This window comes from Falco biarmicus, chromosome 3 (assembly GCF_023638135.1).
Source record: "Falco biarmicus isolate bFalBia1 chromosome 3, bFalBia1.pri, whole genome shotgun sequence".
Taxonomy (NCBI): Eukaryota; Metazoa; Chordata; class Aves; order Falconiformes; family Falconidae; genus Falco; species Falco biarmicus.
In genome coordinates, this window is record NC_079290.1 from 39,726,815 (window position 1) to 39,749,831 (window position 23,017).

General features: G+C 38.6%; 1 protein-coding gene across 2 annotated transcripts in view; it reads right to left on the reverse strand.

The window, feature by feature from the left end:
* Positions 1-654: 654 nt before the first annotated feature.
* The window catches only part of PI15 (peptidase inhibitor 15), a 29,278-nt gene continuing 6,915 nt past the window's right edge, over positions 655-23,017 (reverse strand). For both annotated transcript variants that reach the window (XM_056332942.1, XM_056332941.1), the window contains exons 3-6: positions 10,510-10,628; positions 10,095-10,227; positions 9,812-9,927; positions 655-6,826 (exon numbers count right to left, since the gene is read on the reverse strand). In XM_056332942.1, coding sequence (XP_056188917.1) covers positions 6,691-6,826; positions 9,812-9,927; positions 10,095-10,227; positions 10,510-10,628 — 504 coding nt within the window. In that variant the 3' untranslated portion in view covers positions 655-6,690. The remainder of the gene's footprint in view (positions 6,827-9,811; positions 9,928-10,094; positions 10,228-10,509; positions 10,629-23,017) is intronic.

Below are 23,017 nucleotides of genomic sequence, written 5' to 3' on the forward strand. Positions count from 1 at the left end.
CATATTCTGTGAGATTGTGTCCTTCCAGCTGAATCTGTAAATTAATGATGCATAAAATAACTTTGTGTCATGCTGAATTATAAAAGAAAGGGGTTTTGTGGTGTCCAGCTTGTGAAGGATGAACCGAAGGAACCAGGGATTTTCACAGAGTTTGAATAGCTTTTGTGACACCAACTATTATTTTATATATGCCTTCTTCCTCCTTCTCCCTTTCCCTCATGATTTACTCAGGTACTGAAAAATTACCTTTTCCTGACTGCAGCATGGTTCCTTCCATGGAAGAGAACATGACCAAATTGACAATGGTACCTCCCCAATTTTCTGTGGATATCTCCTTTGGTCACAGTTCAGATTTTTCTTCTTGGCCAGAGGCACATAAGAAAACATCCCCTGACCACTAATTTTGATGAAGAGTTTAGGTGCTCAATACTAAAAGGTAGGCTCCTTCCTATCCATACAGGTAGATACACAAAGACAGATTCCAAGTACATAATGGAGCCCAGGTGTAAGGCATATGCACTTGTATAAAGATATTCAAACTGAATTGAAATTCAGTTTAGATATGTCTTTTACTATCTCTCTGAAAATTTGCCTCCTTCAGGGAGCAAATCAACAAAAGAAACAACAAAAGAATCCTCAAAAGAACATCAGGTGTAAATACTGATAATTTTACTTATTTATTTAAATGCACAGATGTTACAAAATAGATCAAAGTGATGTACACTTCTTTATAGTTTCATAGCATTAGAAGTTGAAACAGGAATACAAATTTATATCTCAGGTATAACATGTATATAGCATCATATGAAAGAATTGTTATACTGAAAAGTCCACTGCAAGACGTGTTACACAACAAGCTTTCTTCTCTGAAGAACAAGATACAACCCCACCCACACAATTTTCAAAAAGATCTAAACAAGAAATGATGAAAATATATAATGAGGGGAGGGAAAGGACGTTTCACTGTATAAACACTGAACTTTTTTTTTTTTTTTTGGCTTGGGTTCAGATAGAAAGCATAGAAATGTCATCATTTCCAATCCTCAACATCTTCAGTCCTCAAAAATATCTTTCCTTATTGCATATGAAAATAAAGCAACTGTCGATGGTTTACTTCTTAAATGAACCCTGCCTTTAAGCACCATTTCAATTATGTAAGAGCACCCTACATGAAACAAAGCTGTTTAACCCCTCAGAGCTATTAGATTCCAATATTACCATTCACTCCTAAGGAACAAGTTTATTAACTTAAATATTGCATCTAAGATAATTCCTGACTTACATGATGATCTACTGAAGCTGTAAGGAGCTTGCAGCATGATGTGATTTAAATAATGATTGCTGTTGTGAGCTAAACATATAACCTGCGGGATATTCCCTCTCTTCTGCTGCTGGCCAAGAAACCCCCGAGCATAATTTACAAGGATTGTCAGTACAAGGGATTTTTAAAGAATTTGCAACCTGATTGCCAAATGGTAAGCTGCCAAAATCTTTTTGCACTCTGAATTTTGTCTTTTGGTGGAAGACAAAGAGATAACACTGAATTGCAACCATTTCAGTCTGGTTTTCTCACACTTCACTCTCAGGGAAGATCAGAAGAATGGGGATAACTATCAAAAGTTTATGTCTGTTCCACTGACTTGTGTGAATTTAAAAATTCATTGTCTTGTAATACGAACAAAAAAATCTTCTCTAACAGAAAATAACTAATCTTGAGGGAAACTCAGTAAATGAAGGTTCAGCTGCAAGAGAGTCTTGGAATTACCTATAGTAACCTTGGGGTTTTTTTTCTTTTATTGAATTAACCAGGTGGGTCGTTGCTATTTTTGTCTTGATTTTCAATTTATTTTCTTTTGAAAGAAAGCATTTTGAGAAGGCTGTGGCTACTTCAGAAGTTCAGTGTTCTCCTTATGAATCCAAATGGGAAATTTTGTGCACTTTGAGGCCATCAGACCAATTATGGTCTGACAACCAAACCATACAAATTTTCTGTTTTGCAGTTTTAAAAAGCACCATAAAAATGCTGCGTGCTTGGATTCTATGAGATCTTCATTCTAGAAGAGAAAAGCAACTTTTTTTTTTTCTTGAAAACTTAGGAATATTGGGCAAATTTCAACAGTAATTTGGGCCTTTAAAACTCCTGTTTCTTTAGGGATAGTTTAGGAATTTAGTATCTGAGTAATGAGGCTTCCCACTCTCTTCTTTTTAAGAACTATATCTGATTTACACCTCTAAAAACTCTTCTGACATCTGAATACCTCCGTTTTACCTCATACTCATAAAACTTTGTATGATGGGTAACCAACAGCCAATACAACTCTGGTTGAGTTCTGTACTTACAAAGCATGTAAAACTAAGGAATGGAGAAGTTACACAGTGGACCTCATTTCTCAAATAAAACAATTTCATGTGTCTTTAAAATAAAGGCCAAAAATTTTAAGGGAAACAAACTAAATTTGTGTGTGTGTGTATTTTTGAAAAATCCTTAAACTTTGTGGCTTCCTATGAAATCAAACAAACATACTGGTATTCTCAACCACAAGAGGGCATCCATGTCTGCAACCTGGTCCTTGCAGATAATACATAAACATGTAGAACTACCTACCTATCTATTCATGTATCTAGAGACTTAGAAATGGATACAGATACAGATATATTTCTATCTGTTAGATCCCAGCTGTGGTATAGCGCACTTTTGCTCTGGGAGGTTTCTTCTTTCAGAGCCCCATGATATTTCCCAGTGTTGTCAAGGGACGGCACATTTAGTCTAATTTTGCTGTCCATAAAGCTCTCATGGAATCTAACTTTCTCACTTACGCAAAAGTTAAAAGTAATGTTAAATCTCCCATGGTTTTCACTGAGGCTTGATCCAACTCAACCCCAATTCAGAGGGGAGCGAGGTGATCTCAGAGAAGAGATCCCAAGGATAATTGTGCGAGGTCAAGCCCAGGTTTTCTGAAGTCATGTATTACCCCAGAGAGAGGATCTGCGATCACTAAAACCTGCTCAGCATCAATCTGAACTCATGACTGTCAGAGGTCTTACTCTCCCCATAATTTGTTCCACAATCACTTCACTGTTGTGATGACGGGAGGGGGCTGTTTGTTTTGGGTTTGAACTGGAATACATTTTCCTCTCTGATGCACAGAAGACTCTCATTATAGCCTGAAACAACCATAAAAAGGAACTTTGAAAGCAAATCTGGCCCAGTGGTTAATTATATGCTTAGCTGAAAAAGATCTCACAAAAACTGGAGTGTATATGGTAATATTGGAAGTATACCTCATCTTCCACAAAAAATAATCAATAACTTCAGCACCAGAACATAGAGGCTAGCACCAAAAGGTATCAACTGCTACCCATCATCTTCGACATATAATGAGGCAAAAAATCACAAGCAGATACTATGAACAGCCGCACTCAAGAACTAATGGTATCAGTTACTTCATTTTTACTCTTATGCCTCTCACATTACTTTGACAAAAAAATTCTAGCCTTATTTTAGTTTGTGTATACTTTCGTAATTTTATATTTAGAACAGAAGTCTGAGCTAATTTCTCTGTCTTTAAAGGCACACCATGCTGCTCTGAAGGAATTAGTACAAATCTTAAAGGCTATCAGAATAACAACTGGGGGTAGTTTGCCTCGGCATAGCCTTGAACTCATCAAGAATTCTCCTCGGCATGTATCAGAGCAGATATGCTGCCAAAGACATCTGAAGTCTTCCACACATTTCAGTACTTTTGTTCTAGCAGCACTCGGTGTCAGGTAATCAGTCAGGCAGAACCAACACAGGCAATCAAAGCACAGCTTTACTGGCTTCATCATTACCTGGCCCAAGAGAACGAGATGAGAGAAACTGGGGCGATTCAAATAGGCAACACAGAACGGCCTTCAGTAAACTACTTATTAAACAAAGTGGAAGGGCAAATTCCATGTGGTAATCAAGTATCTGATGAGCTGTAATCCTCTCTGTTCAGTGAAAAATACTCAACTGAGCTTGAGTGCTTGTGGCTGGTTTTATCAGGAGCTGCTCGTATGAAATAGCTTATACCCAGATCACTTTTTGCTGCTGTCAGTTACAGTGTGATTACAATACTTAATCCCTAGCACCATTATGGGATGTTGTTAAGAAACCTGCATACCTGTTTGTTAAAAGCAAAGTTTTCTATATCCACAGAAAACAAAATATTCCACAAAATCAAGGTATTTGTAGCAATTTAAAAAGTAACAGATACGATAACATATATACCCGTTATAAAAATTTCAGCTGAATTAAAGAATTATAAATTAATTTACAATGTCTAGTCCTGTTTGGAAAGTGTACCATACAACATACAAGTTGCAAGTTCCAAAGTGCATAGTCATTTATTGCTAGACCTACTGTTGTAGGTTCCACGGTTTGACCTGAACTTTTGCTTATGCTCTGCTTCCTATCTGGTATTAAAAAATATAAAATTAAAAAAAAATACTGAAAATGGCTAGATGCACTGTTTTAACTGTGCTGTCTTGACCTCTAGAGAAGATTTCTTACGCAGAACAAAAACCAAAAAAGTATGTCACATGCATCTCTGTCAAAAACTGAGCTGGCTGAGGGCTAGCAACACACCTAGTTTTTTCTCACTGAATGCTTTCAGTGTGTACAAAGATGATGCAAAGAGGTTGTGTTTCACTCTCAAAACAGGACTGGATTTTACTCAGCGAAAGTGTTTGACTGATTGAGCACTGTCCAAGTCCAAGTCCCTTTGAAACCAAAAGGAAAACCATTTATATTGTAACTGTTAGGATAAAAGTTAGGAGAATATTACAAACGTTGTTCTTTTAAAACATGGACACATTTAAGACAATATACTTGTCTAGTTATTGTCCTGTCAGATGCAGAAGTGTCACTAACCAGAAATGTGTGAAGAGTCATAGATCCATTGCTGATGTTCTCTGAGGGATCACATTATGGACAGATGGAGAGGGGCTGCTAAGTTTCATGCTTTATGCTGTAAAGCCCGTGGCATGTGTCTCACTATGCTGCGCACACACCCCCCATCCCCACCCACCCCCAGCTATTTTGCCGGAGAAAAGGCATAACTAACGCAAAGAATTCAAACTGATCTTTTTTTTTTTTATATCACCAATATGATACTTCATATTTTGGTAACAGACTGTCTCAAACACCCTCAAAAGAAATGAATTAGTGACTTAAAGACACACATATGTAGTACTAGTGCAATTATCCTCTGTTGCTCTGCTTGCTCTACTCAGTATTGCTTTTCAAAGTTCATAAATTTCAGAGGTCTAAATGTAGCAGTGCAAGCAGACTAAACATGTATATTTAAAGTGGAGTACATTCTGCCCCGTAATATAAAGCCAAAACTCGAGGCTATTTCAGTGATGTAGTAGTTGTGGCAGACATTCTGTTTCCTCATTTTTATAATCTGTTTTTCAAGAAAAATACCTGTATAATATTCTAGCTCAAAGTGTAGGGGCTCGTTATAAATGTTCTAGTAAGCACCCATAAGGCATTCAGGTTTTGGCAGGGAAGGTATAATAAACAGATTTGGTTCTAATTAATCCATAGAGATATTTTTAGGAAACAGTGCAATATATTTTAAAGGGCCCTACCAATTGCTTTAGACATTGGGAATTTTTGTATCAAATCTGCATGAAGTGCTAAAGTTGCCTGATGTCTTTTATTTGGAAATCCTCTTATCTACTTTTAGGTCTGATCTTACCTTGAAAGTTTCACCTGGCTGAGTTTCAGTCAGGGGGATAACTCATAAACTGGCAAACTTGTAGTGTAAAAAAACAGTATGGATGTCATGTATTGATGTCACTTATGTTGCTTTGTAGCAATGTATTTCTTTGCCTTCTTGTACAAGTATAAATATACTGCTGCAAAGCACCATTATACCATTATGGCTGCGTTCAGATACATGGAAGGTAGAGCTAGACTGTGCTATTATACCAGCATATTTAAAATGATGCAGCTTTCTGTATCTAGACAAGACTTCAGGCATGTAAGTTAACAGCCACTGCATCTTGGCCAGTGTGGTTCCTCATTCTCTCTTAATTCTCCTGTCTGCACACAGGCATCATTGATGATAGCAGCAGCCGTGTGCTGAACTCTTGAAACACCATAAACAAATTGATGTTGTGCATGAGGTAGGTAATATCCTGCAGTTTCTCTTGCACATATGTTTTCCTTTGCTCAGAGTCCCATTGACATTGCAGGTGAAAGCACAGGTGGAAATGGAAGGAACCATTTGGAATGTGAGGACAATTTGTTGCTTTGCACATCACACTCCATTTTTAAAGCACAGTATTAATCAATGACCCTTCTCTTTCTGGAGCTATTATCTTTAAAAGGAAGTCACATTTTATCTTCTAATGTGCTTTTAATAGAACCTAATCTTCAGGAAGCTAGACTTGCAAAGGTGAAAATTAGTTTGATCTCCTATAAAAAAATGTTAATCTAAAAGGGTTAATGTGAATCTTAAATCCCAAAGTGTTAAAACCAAATTATACTATACTTTGAAAGCTAATTATACAAAAGCATACAAAAAGAAAACATCAGAGTATTATTACAATATCTCTATATATAAAATATGTGCAAAATTCAATATACAAGCTTCTTGTTACTCATCCATGTTTGTTTGGGTTTTGGTGGGTTTTTTTCAAAATAATGTAAAACTTAACTTATTTAAACCAGTATAAGTAGTTTGATGTTACTCCTGGGAAACAAAGATTGTCGGTACAAGAACCTCCATAGCTTGGAGGACAAGCCGAACATGGGACTCCTACTTTATATGGTGCTTCTCCAATCCAATTCCCCCTGAAAATAAAAAAGGAAAAAGAATGCTTAGTAATTTCAGAAAGGAAGAAAAAAAAATAATTAACCATACGTGACTAAAGTTTATGTCTTCACTGATATCCTATAAATGCCCTGTTACTGAAAACATACATTACCATATTCCTGTAGATTACTGACAAACATTGATCCGCAGATTCCAAAAAACAGCAGGAGAATGACCATGTCACCTCAGGCCAGCGGCCCATTCCATCTCCTTTAGTTTCTGTGCTGAAGTCCCAGTCTTCTTGCTTTTGCTACAGCAAGTGATTTTTGATTCATCGAGCCTGGGACTTTTTTACTAGAGGGCTATGTTTATGAGAAATTAAGCATTGGTGTAAGGTTTTCCTTGAGCATTTTTTTTTCCTGGCAGTTATCTTAAATAAGCTTAGGTTTGGAAAGTAGAAAAACAAACTGAGCAAAATCTTATTCTTCTGTTGCACTACTCTAGACCCACATTTTCAAGCTCTGAGGCTGAATTCATGGTTAGAGAAAGGGGAAGATAAAAACGTTTGCACCAGTACTGTATTAAAAAGAACTGGGCATTTTTAGGGGTGTCATAGATGTTAATGAGAGGAGAAGGTGGGCTCCTATCTGGTGAATACAGCTGTGTAATAGAGCCCAGGGGGAAAGGGGTACCAGTCTGGAGAGTGATCATGTGAAAAAAGGTAACTCTGAAAGATCCAGGAACATCTGAAAAACACATCCAGACTTCTAGGTGCTTATATAAACCCCAGGCTTTTACTGATTCATGTAACACTAGTGATGTAGGCAGAAAGAAAGTTAAAATTAGATTTTTATTTAAATGTTATGTCTCACTGAGCAGAGAAATTTCTCTAGTTTGCATGTGACGTGGTATAGCGGTGAGTAATGCAATTATTTATGAAACATTTTCTCATCCCACACCTCCCAGCCAATAACATTGGATCAAAAGCCCTGGTCTGGGCTGTGCCTTAGAAGACAGTAGGAATCTCTCAAATACTTCGCTCATTTCTATATCTTTTCCAAATGGGTACAGCAGACTGAGTGCTCAGGAAATACATTTAGTTTGATAACAGATATGGAAATCCAGAAAGAGTTTGCTGAAAGCCGATTTCTGCTTAATTTTCTACACAACACATGGCTGATTTGTGTGAATCTGTTACATAGGGACAAGGCATTTCTAAACTTTGTTATTACCCTCAACTATTTTTTCCCTAATTTCAGAAGCATAGATATTTTCCAGCATTACAGCATAGCATCAGTGAAAAGGAGTTCTAAATCCTAAATCTTTGCCAAACACCAATCTTAGCACCTCAGGTCAGTGCTCTAATATTCACCCCCTTCTTTAGGGGCATTTCTGATGTGCTAGTTACTCAGAAGGAGTAACTAGCCTTTATGGATTAGCAAAGAGACTTCTACATGGGTGCCCAAGGACTCTAAGCCCAATGTCCTTAATTCAAATAATTCTTAGGAATATAAACTTAAGCCAGGCAAGACCACTCAATATCCTCTATGTGACTGCACAATAAGTAGATGTGAAAATCCAATTCTATGACCTACAAATCAAAGGTCTACTCAAAATCTCATCCAGAGAAGCAGCTTGTAACTCCAGGCTTTGCTTTGCTGTTTGAGAAACAGTGGGGGGTTTAGATCCAGAAAATATAAAATGTCATTAATTCATTGTTAACTGATACATAAACAATGCATCAGTTTTCAGTAATGCCTAATGTATAAAATCATTCTTTTCCTATATATGAACACGAGAGATGTATTCTTGGAAGTTTATAATTTTATTTTATTTTTTCAGGAGATATATGAAAAATAATATGTGGGTTTCTCTTATAAACTTTTATTTCACTTTGTCCATGTTACGGAGCTAAAAGTCAGATACATTTTTTGCCGCCTGATCTTTGCTCCCTCACGTTCATTTCTCACCATCCTTTTCCAGTAGATACTAAAGACAAAAAGACAGATAAATCTTGATTTCCAAAGGTGTATTTTTCCCCAAGTCAGTTGTCTTACTAAATCCTATATTTTTTTAAGTTGCAAGGTCTTTAAAATTCTTTTACTCATGTAACAGCTAGAGTAATGACATATTCTTTACCACAGATGGACCTGTGCCACTGATAGTTTATGGAAAACATGTTCAATTAATTATACTTAGATTCCTATACAGAACTATGGCTTTGTCTTATACAGTCAGAGAAACCAGACATTTACCCTGCTCATGCTGCTTTTGCAGCACTGGTCCAAACCAGACCTTAAATTGAAGCTCTCCCAGAGCCACACTTTATTGATTCATTCTGCACCCTGATGTAAGCTCGAGATGATATCTAGGAAATGCTGGCAGAAAATTAATTTCTTCATTTCAACATAATACAGATCTCTGCAAAGCTACCTGATATAGGGCCACCTATGGGTGCTTATGGTCTGTACTTTGAAGGACCCAAATACAGAAGGCAAGATGAGATTTGTAGACACTGAGCTTAGGTAGATGGACTTTGTGGGAAACCTATGCTATGGATGCCCTTATGCAGCATGGTCATAAGCAAAGGTATCTTGTGGGCAGCAACATGCGTTCATAGTAAATCAAGGGCTTGATCTACAGTGGGATGGCTTACCTGAGGAAGTCTAGCTCACCATGAGTTTATATAAGAGCAAAGAAATAAGGAACTAAGTAAATTGGAGTCAACACAAAGGCAGAAAACGAGAAGAATTATAATAACAATAATAACAACAATAACAGTTTTAGGGTTTGTTCCACACACATCAAGTTACTGCCTTTTCTTCTTTGTACACCAAGTCATGCATTTTCTGTATTTTCAGATGTAAAGTTAGAATGAAGGAGCAGCCCACAGAAAAAGCACAAATAGAGGCCAAGCTGCAGAAAAAGGAGTAAGCAGTCCTACGAGAGGACCAAAACATGCATGAAGTATAAAAATAAATAATGAAGTAAAAAAATAAAAATATTAAAAGAAAGCAACTCACTTTGGGGCATAGTTGCATACCAAGTAAACAGCTCGTCGCCAAACAGATCCCCAGACGTTCATATTGTGGCATGTGTGGATTGCGCAGCCTATACGATTGGAAGTGGCCCAAACCATCTGAATAAATATTTATTATTGGTGAAGTCCAAATTGAAAAGAAATATAAGTATATATATATATATATATATGTACACATTTATTTGAGAGAGAGAGATATAAATACATCACAGAAAAGTCCAGTTTTGCACGGTAGGTTTTGAATAGAAGAATGTAATTTATATAACCTGTGTGTAATGGGTGCACATGGGTCCGTAACATCGCATGGGGCACCTGGGGTTGCAATCTTGAGGATAAGGGAAAGCATAATCCTTCACCTCATCATACCATGGCTTGACCAGCTGGAGAATAGATCGATACCTGGGTTTATTTGAAATACAGAAAGAAAAACATGTCATTTTAGATTTAGGCATTTTGGAACTTTCTGCTGCTAATCCCTTTGATGCAAGTCACCTAAATACACCTTTCTTCATGCATTACTAGGGGCACAGTATTAAGCAATAATACTCTTAAGCTAAATGAACATAGATGGATATGAATTATTACTATAATACTGGATGACACTTGCATCAGTCTAAGACCTGGATCTCAAAGGCTGTTTGAAGGCTTACAAAATAACTGTTTTGTAGGGTGTGTGCCTACCTTCCAGTTCTTACAGAGAGGTTCTGGCCCAAGAATCTCAGTAAGTAGGAAGGTCCATGGTCCCAAATGCAAGTAGCAGCCCAAGCCTCTGCAGATTTCGCAAGAGTTTCATCCCAAACCTGACAAAATAAAATATCCTTAGCAGCAAAACAGAAAAAGAAATAGCAATCACAGTGCAAGAACACAAGAAACAAGTATCTTAAGTCACAAATACACTATCATAACACAGAGCTGTAACTAGGCAGAGAGCTCTTGAATTCAGAAAACTGTGGGGCAGCATGGACAGGATCTAGCAGGATTTGCCCTATCCCTGGAACAAATTCCAGCCCATATTATCAGAGGAAGCCAAGTATTCAGATCTCTCCCTTTTTTTCTGGAACAGCCCTTTACTGAACAGGCATTCTCCTACCATTTTCCCTTCTGCGTTGATGAGATCCATGTGTGAAGAGGAGTGAAACATTGGATGGGACTCAGAAGGTTAAAGTGAAGGAGAGGCACACAGGGAAGAACAATCCAACACAGGTATTACGTACCCCACAAAACCCCAACACTTTTGAAATAGGATCTCAAGAGTATCCATAGCCAGAGAGAGACTGTATGTGGCAGCTTTTTATATTTGAGGCCACAAGGTCAAGAAAAGGGATTCCACAAAGGCAAAGACTACAGATAGTTTCCAGGTACGGTATGAGTTTCACCACTTTATTCTGCATGGGAGCTAACGTTGCTCCCTGCCTGGAATAAAAAGATAACAGCTTCTCTGTAAGAAGAGACCATTTTACTTGTTAAGTTCTCCAATGATAGGAACATGGCAAGTGAACTTAAATACTGTCTCCTTTATATGCTTTGTCTGCTCACTTACATACTTGATTTCTAATTCGGCTGTTTTCTCCACAGCAAACAGGTTTGCCTCAGTGATAACGGAGATATCAGCAATAGAACCTACTGCACCACCGGAGCTCCAGATAAAGAATATCTATCTCACCGTTGTATTACAAGTATGTACAAATCCTAGTATATCTTGGTGCTTAAGTGATACCCAAGCAGGCTGTATATCCTGGAAGTAGATGCACATTTTGAATACCCTCAGTGGAGTGTTCTGCTGCAGGACAGCTTTAGTGAATTGCAGGTAGAAAGGCAGGAACAGAATACAGTAAAATTGTCCACCCAGCCCATTGCAGCGTTTTAAACACAAACCCAAACTCATAAATCTTGAGTGGCTATGAAATAAAGAATATGCTCTCTGAGGCATGAAATAAGAAGCAAAGTCAGAAATAAACTTATCAAAGGATAAGGTGGCCAACATGACAAATATTTTATGTACTATGAGCTAATACTGATTTCTAACACTGAATTCATAGTTTTAATTTTGCAAACTTGCAGAGTGAAAAGACTGGACTAGGTCAGTAATCCATGCCCTGGCTTTGTCTGGTAGCTTGTGAAATGTGTTACAGCGAAAAGGACAAAAACTAGTAAATTTCATGAAACTGCTATATCACTGAACCAAGCTTTTGCTGCTAACACGGAGTGGGTGAGGCACATCCTAGACTGAACCCTGAGCAGCACAACAGAGATCAATACGAACCCTTGACACAAACGATCTTCATTCAAGGAGAACCACCTTAGGGAAAGTTAAGATGGATAGTGCTTAAAGCAGAGCAGATTTACTTTACACCTGTTCGTAAAAGGTCCCAGAACAATGTCAAAGCAAATTACCAGTAAAAGGACAAAACAGACAAGTGTTAGGAAGAAGTATCCTAACGAGGAATGGTCTTCAAGCCAGGGCACACTTGGACTTCAGCTCTGAAAAAATGAAGGGAGTTTCTCAGGGGAACTAGGGATAAGTCTGTAACTTGGGAAGAGAAGGCTAAACTGGAGCACTAGGGTACAAGAGAAGGAACCCAGGATTGCTATGGCACCATCCAAAACCCAGGAAATGCTCCAGGGCCCAAGGGGAAGAAAACTGTGTACAGACATTTCTTCTGCTTTGTACCTCTGCCGACGTTGACTAGCTGCATGTGGATGGTGTACGAACCTTTACAATCTCTGCGGCACATCAGTGGTTCCCAAAAGAGGGCTTCAAGAGTGGGCAACAGTAAGTGCGAGCATAAAAGTGTGCCTGGGGAGTGTTCCTGAGAGGTTGGGCCACGGCTGGCATCTGGAGCCTGCCCAGACCCAGGGGAACAGCAGCACATGGATCCAGCGTGTGGGTCCAAACACAGCTGCCTGGTGTGCATCCATTAGGGGCAGCTCCTCCAGGACTGTGACACCCCATAAACACCCTCCTTTGCTGGGATTAATCATGCTTCTGGCACGACTGCTCCCTGCCAGGAGGCTGCACATAAGGTTTGCATGCTTGCTCCCAATTGACCTGGCTGCAGTCCCACAATATCTAAATGTGTACTGTATTTGCACAAATAGCACTGAGCTCCTGATTTCCACCCAGCATATTTTCGTGTACTAAACTGCCTCGCAAAATAGCACGTTAGGTGTTTGAAAGCAATGTGAAGACTGGATTAGGTTTTCACTATTCATGTCCTCTAAACTAGGCACGGCTCCCCTACCGTGGACAGTGAGAACATTGCTATTTCACTTTCATGGCTCCTCAGCTTCATTTTCACTTCTTGGGAATCATCTGCAGTATTTGGTTGGTAAAGTGTCAGGGGGTTGTTTCGAACTCATTTAAAAAGTTGTGGGTTTGGCAGGTAAGCATTACTGTGATACATAGTGCGTTCTGCTTTCCATTATCTTTTCACTCTTGACCACTTTCTGGACATGGGAAAGATTTGGCAAACATAAAAAAAGAGAGAGAAAGAGAGAAAGAAAATAACCACTGAATAAGAAATAAAGTAGAGGGGAGCATGTGCAGCATCTTTTAATTCCCTCCATTCCTTCCTTAGCAGGCTGGTGGAAAGCCTTTGTACAGGGTCCCCTCCTGCTATGTAAATAATTTGTATTCCATGGGAAAAGATGAAGTACTTTACCCTCCTTATTTTGTTTTAATTTACCAGAAGAAAAAGTGGTCTCAGTCCCTCTAGGACTAGCTCTAGATCATCTCCATGAGAAAAGGCAAATAATTAATATAGACTGAAGCAGAAAAAATATCTCATAATGACTTACAATCTTCTAAACTGTACGAGACTGTACTGTTAGTTCACCCCTTTCAAAAGAAGTCTGACTCGGAGTCCACACTTGGTTTAACTTGTATCTCAGCTCAGTCCCCTGGTTTGGGCATGTGAGAGTACAGTGCAAAGACATTTAGATATTTGAATCCATGATGCTTCATTGTTGTACATAGATAATAAGCATATAAAGAAATAGAAAAATATCCTAGAAAGAGAAAGTGAAGTTAACTTGAAAGCCAGGCCAGTTTCCGTATGAGGAGAAATTAAAAAGCTTGTGGTAATTAGCAAAGACTTTACAAAAACAGTGTGATAAACAAAATGATAAAATCTGAAATTATGGCCAGTCCTAACATGTTAGGGAAAGCTGCCTGACATGGACACAAAATTGCAAAAGAGAAAAAGAAGAAAGATTTGCATACTCAGTGGGTCAAGATCCAAGGAGGTGATTCATCCTCAAATGCTATCATGTGAAGTCCCAATTGACCTGGCTGCAGTCCCACAATAAACTATGCTCAGTCTCTCCCTGGGGACAGCAAATCTTCATTTTCTAGGTTTGTTAGTAGTTGGGGAAGCAGTCACCTTCCTTCCACCCACCATAAAGACCCCACCCCAAACTCTCCAGAGTTTGGTCCAGCATGGAAACCCTCCCCACTCCTCAGCTGGGTCTGACCGAGCTGTGACAGAGTTAAAGCATCTCACCACACATCCACTGGCAACTTGAAGCGAACATCCTTTGGCCAATTTATTTTTCTTTCCTAAGCCAAAGCTTATTTTCCTAGAAAGCTGTCTGACTGTGCTCTCTGCACTGCTCCCTGCAAAACTATACTACACTTGAAAATTGTCAAGCAGATCAAACACAGGGAACAAGCCACTGCTGCTACACGGGGAGTTTCAACACCAGAGACCACTTTGTGAGGCAGCTCTGGGGTGTTCTCTGCACTCACACAGCACACGCTGGTTGAAATTTAGGATTAAAATCTTAGCATCAATAAAGTTAGCAGGAATTTTGCCAGTGAGGCCAGAATTTCACCCAAGATGGGTTTTTTGTTTGTTTCACTAGGCAAACAAATATTAACATAAATTCTTTTATTCTCATAAGGTATAATGAGCAACAGAGTGTAAAGCAAAATCTCTTTAACGTTGAATGATATTTCTTGAAGCCCAAAAAGTGAGCTTCTTTCCCCAAGAGAAGCCTTTTAGTGTTGTGGGTCACAGTTTCCTCATACCCTCCCTTTCTATAGCTGTTCCTATAGCTGTCTCTTGGTTGTTCTTAGATAATTTATACGTAGAAGGGATGGAGTTGTCCTTTTCTTTTCTGAAATAGGTGGTCCTGGTCACAACTACTCACTTAGAAATTAAAATGGTGGTGAAGCTGAATAAATATTATGATGAAGAAAAAGAAGAGAAGCAACTACAATATCACAAAGATCTGTCCACATTTGTTGAAAAGTAATTGGCTGTTCCCTTCCTACACTGATAGCTATGCTTTAATTTGAGGAATGGTGCATATAACCATTTTTAACTACAATTTGAACTTAAAAACACAGTTGTTCTGCTCATTCTCATTACAGCCAGAATTATACTCCTAATACCAATTGCTTAAATGGAGTAGCTTTCTCTTGACAGCATGCTCAAACATGTCTTAGGGGGCAAACCCTGCTGCAGAACAGGGGGTAAAGCTGAAAGCAACAAGGCATTTCAGATAGCAACCGTACTACTATATCTGTAGGTAGAAAACATTGAACAAGTTTACCAAAACCAATTAAACGGAGCACTCAATACAATTCACATTTTCTTACTTCAAACTTTCTAAAGGGCTGTTGTATGTCTGTTGTATTATTGGAACCATACTGCTACCCTGGATACATTTACCGTGTGGTAATTTTACTTGAAAAGTAAAGTTTCATATTCCTAGTTTTAAATGCATTACTGCAACATCTAGTAGAACAGTCTGAACATGCAAACTTTGCTGAGAACATCTGTGAATGGTGAATATATGAAGTCATGGTTAAATTACACTGACTAAAACAGAGCAGGGATTCAAAGCAGCGTTCTCACAATCTAGAGCCCATCACTGGTGCTAACGAAACATCCTAAGGCTTTAGGATTTTGATGGTATCAAGGAACCGCATCATTTGGGATCTGTACCTTTATTAAAGCAGGAGCATATGTTCGCTATAGGCCTCCACAATGACTAGGTGAAGTAGTTGATGTCAGAACCTCCTTAAGGACCTTCTCTTTTCTTAGAGCACCTCTCAGTTTCGGTGCACAACAGGCTGGAGTCCTTTTAGTCTGGCTTAATAGTATTTGTACTGTGTAATTACATAAAGATTAGGAAACCAAATCTTTCTCTTGTGTAAAGGCTGATTCAGGACCTCTGGATATCAGTGAAGCGCATGACATGACTGTTTTTCCCTTTCATTAGCCTGTCTCAGTAAGATGGTCCAAACACTCACCACAACATTTCTGCCTGGAACCAGTATTAAAACACTGGGTTTCAAGCTGACATTGTGAGATGTCAGTTTGCAGTCCACAGAGCTCTAGGAAGTAGTTCATGTCTCTCAGAGTTTGGCTTGGCCATCCAAAGGATGCCAATACCTGGAGAAAATGTACATCAGGTAATTTTCTGATGTGTTTTCCATAGCTGGAAGAGTTTGAAACATACTGCATAAGCGCATTTAATGCATATTAATTGCATAATTTGCTGAAATAGGAGGAAAAGGTCAATCACAGAAGTGGCCATGTATGGCTATTACTTTACCTTCTTGATCACGTCTTAAGATTTCTCATTTTTTTAAAGAGAATTATTTTAACATTTAGTGAAAAGAGGGGAGAAGGAAGGTATCCTTACTCTGTCAAGGCTTTCTTTCATATTTTGAAAGATGCAAATAAGTTCTGGGACGTTATCTATCATCCAAAGCATCACTAACTAAGAAAGGAAAGGATGAATGTCTTGGAATTTCACATAGACCCTTAATGGCCGTTTTTCTTAACAAACAGACAATCCCTATCCCTGCAAGTATAAAAATGTTACATTCGTAAATTGCTTTCATGCATACTAGAATATGTTAATGATTGTTTCCCATTTCTGCAAGAGGACATCTCCTCAGTATTTAAAATGGAAAAAAAAAACCTGGCTGCTCTATAAATCTAAAAATGGGCATCCATTTCTATTACAACCCTTCAACACACTGTCAAAGAAACAAAAAAAAAAAAAGACAAATGACAATTTTCACTTTTTATGTTGCTGATACCTATCCACAGATTTATGATCTGATTGGCAAATTCTTCAAAACATGCTATGATTATTTTTTTCCCACAGCACTCAATTTCTGTCTTCTTCCAAAGTCATCAGTAAAAACTGTCAACACTTCACTGCATTTACTTTCCTTAAAAGTGATGTTGCATTGTCTTTTTCTGTTGAGTCACTGCCTCAAAAGTAAAAATAAAGTACATGCAGATAAAATGTTTATTTCAGCTTTCTTACAGGTAGACAAAAAGGGCTGATTCAAGCAAGTCAAATACCTCCCAAGTAAAACAGATACTTAAATCAGTAATATCTTTAGACCTGAAAGGTAGTTTGATAACTAACGTTTTAGTTGCCCCAACTAGAGATGCTACACCAGAGAAAGAATGACTGACCTGGAATTGCACCCCTTTATAAGTTGTTATTAAAGTTCAGAACTTGGAAGAAGTGGAAGTTAAGATCCATTATTCCTGGCAAATATGGGAAGTGAGAAAAAACCCAAACATCAATCTATGCTTTGCTAGTCTAGTTCTTCATTATGCAAGGATGATGACTTTCCATGAGAAAGCTGAAACATTTTTAATTTAATTTTCCTGATTTCCTGATTTTCAGAGACAAAAATTAATCTGTTTTCAGATTAATCAGATACCTTCCCTGAATTTCAGAATGCGTATTTCCAGTGACAAAATAAAATATGTGACTTAGTATTGTTATATCTGTATTGTGCCTTGTTGCATGAGCTCTGAGACATCATTACCAAAGCAAACGGCAATGAACTCTCCTCTTCTCTGCAAGTACTCCGAAATGGTTGTTAGTAGCAACACATAGCAAGAACTTGTGATCTAAATACAAAGGGAGAAGAATACACAGTGATGCACCATATAAATGCTTTTCTCATTCCATGTGGATATCTGTGTGTGAACTGGAGGTTTTTTAGAAGCACTTAATTTTACAGCCCTCATTGTCACAAAGAGAATATGAAAAAAAATGTGAGCAGTAGGAGCGCTCCTTCTCTGAGATTGCCAGCAGACAGATTGCTAGATAGAAGATAGGGGCTAACTGGGGAATCGAACATGTTTTTAACCCGGTAGCCTAGGGGGTCTGCTAATGATCATTTTAAAGCATTCAAGCAACACACAACCATGCTTCAATTCTTCTTTCGCCATCGTAATCCCTGATCTTTACTGGCTTAGTCTTATTGCCAGTAGCAAGAAAGCTCCCCTCACTTGCATGAGTACAAGAGAACTTCAGCAGAGCATTGCTCTAAATATTAAACACCAGCAGCAGCCCTCAGTATTTTACTGGTTTGGTTTTACTATGATGTATCAGCTAGGATAATATTCTGCATATTTCTTAGTGGTAAAACAAGTACTTTAAGCAAAGCATACACATCCTGGTCACTCAGTACCCTCCTAAGAATTCCCTGAGTGCCCATCAGGTGAGGGCTGCTGCCAGTAATGCCACAACAGCCATGGTGTGACCAGCCCCTCAGCTGGCTGCCAGCAGCTATACAGCTGGAGTGACAAGCACCGGGTACAGGTCTGAGCACAAATCCAGAGCTAACAAGTGAAGTATGCTGGTTTAAGCACTCTCCTTTTCCACACCTTCTTTACACAACTGCAGTTATGTGATGAGATTGCAAATGAAATGTGGGGATACGTAATAAGAATATAGTTCCATGGCAACACAGTTACATTTTGCAGTAATACAAAGTGGCAATCTGTATTCCAGTTTTGGCATCTTATTTGTTATTCATATATGCTTACTGTGGACTCACACTAGTGTCTTCAGAACAAATCCATGGTGCGTTCCTGCACACCTCAGAAAGGTGGCCAGTAGGACCTTCTTTTAGCAGTGACCAATCAAAAAATTCACCTTTCTACCTCAGACTTCTGATTTTGTTCCCCATTAGCCCTGTAATTCCGCATGTTTGCCCAGCTGAAGATCAGAAGCTCTTACTTCCAGAATGGAAGCAAGCGGGAAAGAAGAAAACTTTGATTCAAGCAGTTTCTTCCTGTGAAAAAAACGTTGGGAAGCTGAGGGATGAAATTTGACTTGTCCAGCCCATCTGCACAGCTGCACTCCACAGCTGCTCGTGCAAGCCCCAGAGTGGATTAGCAGATGTAGGCTGCTGCCCTCCAACATGCAGGTCTTGTCCTCACGGGTCGTTCAGCCATGCAGCCTTGCACCGGCCGTGTCACTTGCACATGTGGTGGCCGTGTCTCAGAAATCCCATGCAGGAGTCCCTTGTGCAACTTCTCCCCTTCTTTTCTGTATAGCCAAACCTGTAGCATTTTCAGGTTCAGATACTTTCTGTAGGACCCCCCACCACGTCCACTATCCCAAACCTGGCACAAAGCTTAATAAAACAACCCACCAGCCCTTTCACCTGCATGCTTTTTCAGCAGAGTGACTGAAAGAGCCTCGTCTCTTTGCCTTCACTTTTTTCAATACATACTGTGTGATGAAAACATATGAGCTCATTGGAATTTATAGACAGATTTGGCAAACATCATGTATTTATTTGGGCTCTGAGATCATTTGGACTCTAGGCTGTCTCTCTCTCTCTCTGAATATGAATACTTTTTGCTCTCAGCTGCCACCTGTTAGAAATTTTACTGTGCACACTGTAATTCATGCCTACCACATGCGCAAGACCTTTCTTAAATGCATTAGGTAATAAGTAGAAAGTTTACACATACAATTGCTGAAGTCTGCCCTGCAGAGAAAAAAAATCTTGATGGGCATCGCAGTTCTGTACCTCATTCTTTTGCAAATAAATACAGGGTTAATACATCAAGCTGCTTGTCCAATACTCCACTGCAACTCAAAGTAAAACTGTGCAATGTTTCATAGTCAATTTACTCTCATAAAACCAAACCTCCAAACATCTGATTCACACTTCTGAAGGGCTCAGTTTTAGAAAGTCTGTCTTGTAGTAATCAGGGCATCACCAGACAGATGTCCAAGAAACCTCATTGCCAGAAATTCCTATGAAAATTCAAGTCTATATTTTATACAGAAATTTATATTCCTAGGTGCCTATTTGGTCCAAATTCAAAGTGCTAACATTTGAAGCTTGACTGCTGCTAATAGTCAATTTGTTTCTTCTAAATGTTGTCCGCGCTTCTTTTCATGTTTGGCACCAGGCTTTTAAACAATAAGAAAAAAAGAAAATTGGTAAGCTGTCAGATTTAATAACAATAAGCTTCCCTGATATGCTATTATTTGTTTAGCTTTTTGAAAAGTTAAATATCAGAACTACGTATCTTAAAATATTCAGTGCTTTCCTAACCTACTGCAAGACATATTTTAGTTGGCAAGAGCTTATCTCAGAAGTGGTAACAAAAAGGACCAAACTTTGTCTAGCTCCACGTTACCCTGACAATTCGTCATGAGTCTAAAGAGGAAGGTGTCTGACCTCTATCATTTTAAATGTGATCAGAACAAATTGCTTTTTCTCACAACCACAAAATGTGAATGAAAAATGTATTTCTTTTGTGGTGTTTTGTTTCTCTTCTATATGAAAAAAAATCTACACTTTTAACTTTTTTTTTGTTACTAACCACTGAAGTTTTTCCTTAAAACAAAAAATGTTCTTAATTTCTTTAAAAGTTTTCAAAGAAAATACTTATTATTTTCCAAGTAGCTCTAACTGAAAGACATGGCAGCATGACACAAAAGAAAACACATAGCTTCTTCTTTCTGCAGGATAAAGAATAAGAACAATAGTTCTTTATTCTCAGAAGAAGAAAGCTCAGTTTAAGATTCTTTCTCTTGATGCAGATTAGCATATATCACTGCACAGATAGAGGTGCAAACCCAGTTCATTCTTGGCTGAGTTAAAATAGACTTCAAACCGCATCCCAGGGCACCTGCAGACACGTTCATAGGTGGAGGTGCCTGTGCTGAAGACAGCATTCTGTGTACTAAACCCTATGAAGTGGTTATCCTGGGGTTTCCATCTTTTGCTGCCTTTAGGTCACACATTTCCACAGACCTGGACAGACTATTCTTCTTTTCAGATTTTCTTTTCAGGTATGGAAAGAGGATAAAAATGATTAGAGGCTTAAGATTACTATCATCTCCATTCATGTATGAAATGAAGTACTGTGTACTTTGGATCAAGATTCTTGTGAAAAATGCCCTGTCTCTGTTTTTAGCCAAGAAGTTCAAGAGGTGCTACATTTAATAATAAAGGAATGTCTAATTCTGAGGGCTCTGGGCAAGTTGCTTTTCTATCTGAGACTTTACTAGGTTGTTTTTTGTTTGCTTAAACTCCTAGAAGGCTTTCTGCTAATACTAAATTTAAATAATGTAAATATTCTCTTCTAAAACACTATCAAGATGGAAGTTTTAAAATTCTTATGCATAAAACTTTGGAAAGGAGCTCTAATACCAAAGCAAGTTTATCACAGTCATGCTTTATCAACGTATATTTATCAACAATAGCTTTTTGGGGGAAGTTCTCCATATTTTTCAAGGAGTGCTTTCCAGCAAAGGTCCTTTCTGTTCAACTTTTGAACAGGTCTTCTGTCGTTCACTCTGAACACAACTGATGGCTTTTTAAGAGATATACTTCTTATAGCTAGCATCCACTTTGATTTGACCGTAGATGAACACCAGTTTAGTTACTGAGACAGAATGGAGTTTCCTGGCCTTTTGTAGATGAAACTGCTAGAACAGCGGGCAGCATCCTGCATCTCACCGATAGCCAATGATTAGTACAGTGCTGCATTACTGACAGTATGAAATAGATAAGTGGATAATCTCACCTGTGAGGCAAGAGAGCTAGGTAACTATTGTGCCAAAATTAAGAGAATGTAAGCTCCATCTGCTTTTGCTTTCTCTCAGCCTACTGCTGGTTGCCATGTTTTGCTCCCACTGCAGAAAAAGGCCGACTATGCTGTGAAACGACTGCTGCCTTTCAAAGCTGTCCTGCAGACACCCCTAACTGTAACCATATAAACTACATCCTTTGTTTCTGTACCCTTCTCGTTTTCTGAAAGGATTGATAGTCCAGAATTCATTAGCCCGTGATATTCAGACACTCCTGGTGCTGGCAGGCGCACCAGGCAGAAGGGACATACTCAGTTGGCTGAACAGAAACACAAGTGGTAGCAGGGAGAAACTGGAACCACTGAACACCTTTCACCATTGCAACGCTTCTCATTTGTTGTCACCTCCCTTCTGAATTCCCAGCACAGAGCAATCTGGAAGCTATGGCAGAATGCGATAAGTGGACGACACTGCGAAAGCTCCAGACTCCTCCATCTCTCTCCCCTCAGAAGTCTGGCGTGGACTGTACTTAGATTTACTTTGTGCTCTGGCGTTATGAAAAGCAGATTAAGATCTCTGTACCCTGACTCATCATCTGATTACTTTACTGCAACCTTCTCTGTGTATGCAGGATTTAAGATAACAGGGCTATTCAATGGAAAAAGAAGGCTGCCAGTAACTTCTAGAGTAAATTCTCCATTGCATTATGGCACTTGTGTCTTTAAACATGCACAGTTAAAATGATGGGCCTAATCTGCTTTGACATTTAAGGGTGCTGTTCACTGATTTAACAAAGGAGCTGTAAATTGAGTGCAACTGTAATCTGCTCCAATCTGCAGAAGTATTGTAAGACGTGCACATGGAAATTACGGAAAGATTATATGCAAGCATGCATCTCAATTAATGCCAAAAAAACTGTCAGTAAATATGCAAAGGGTAATGTTTGAAATGAAAAAGGAGATAAATTCTACTGGGCAGTGAAAAAGTGTATAAAAAGATTAATTATCTGAGTTTTAGAGGGAAATATTTAGGTTAGACATTTGGAAATAATTTCTATTCCTAAGGTAAAATATTTGCCAAGAGATGTGACTGAGACAGCATCACTATATGTGTTCAGGAGTAGACAAGATGAAAACCATATGTATTTAAAGCAGAAGGAAGTCCTGCAACAAGACAGGGATAAATTACATGAATTAAGAGATCCTATCCAACTCATTAGACATAAATCTTGAAGGAACTAGCCCTGCAATCCTTACTCACAGACATGGATGATTTCAGTGGGACCATGTAGATGAGCCAGGGCAAACAACGCAAGAACAAAATATTCTCTAAGATTTAGAACGGTCTGTAAGAAACCACA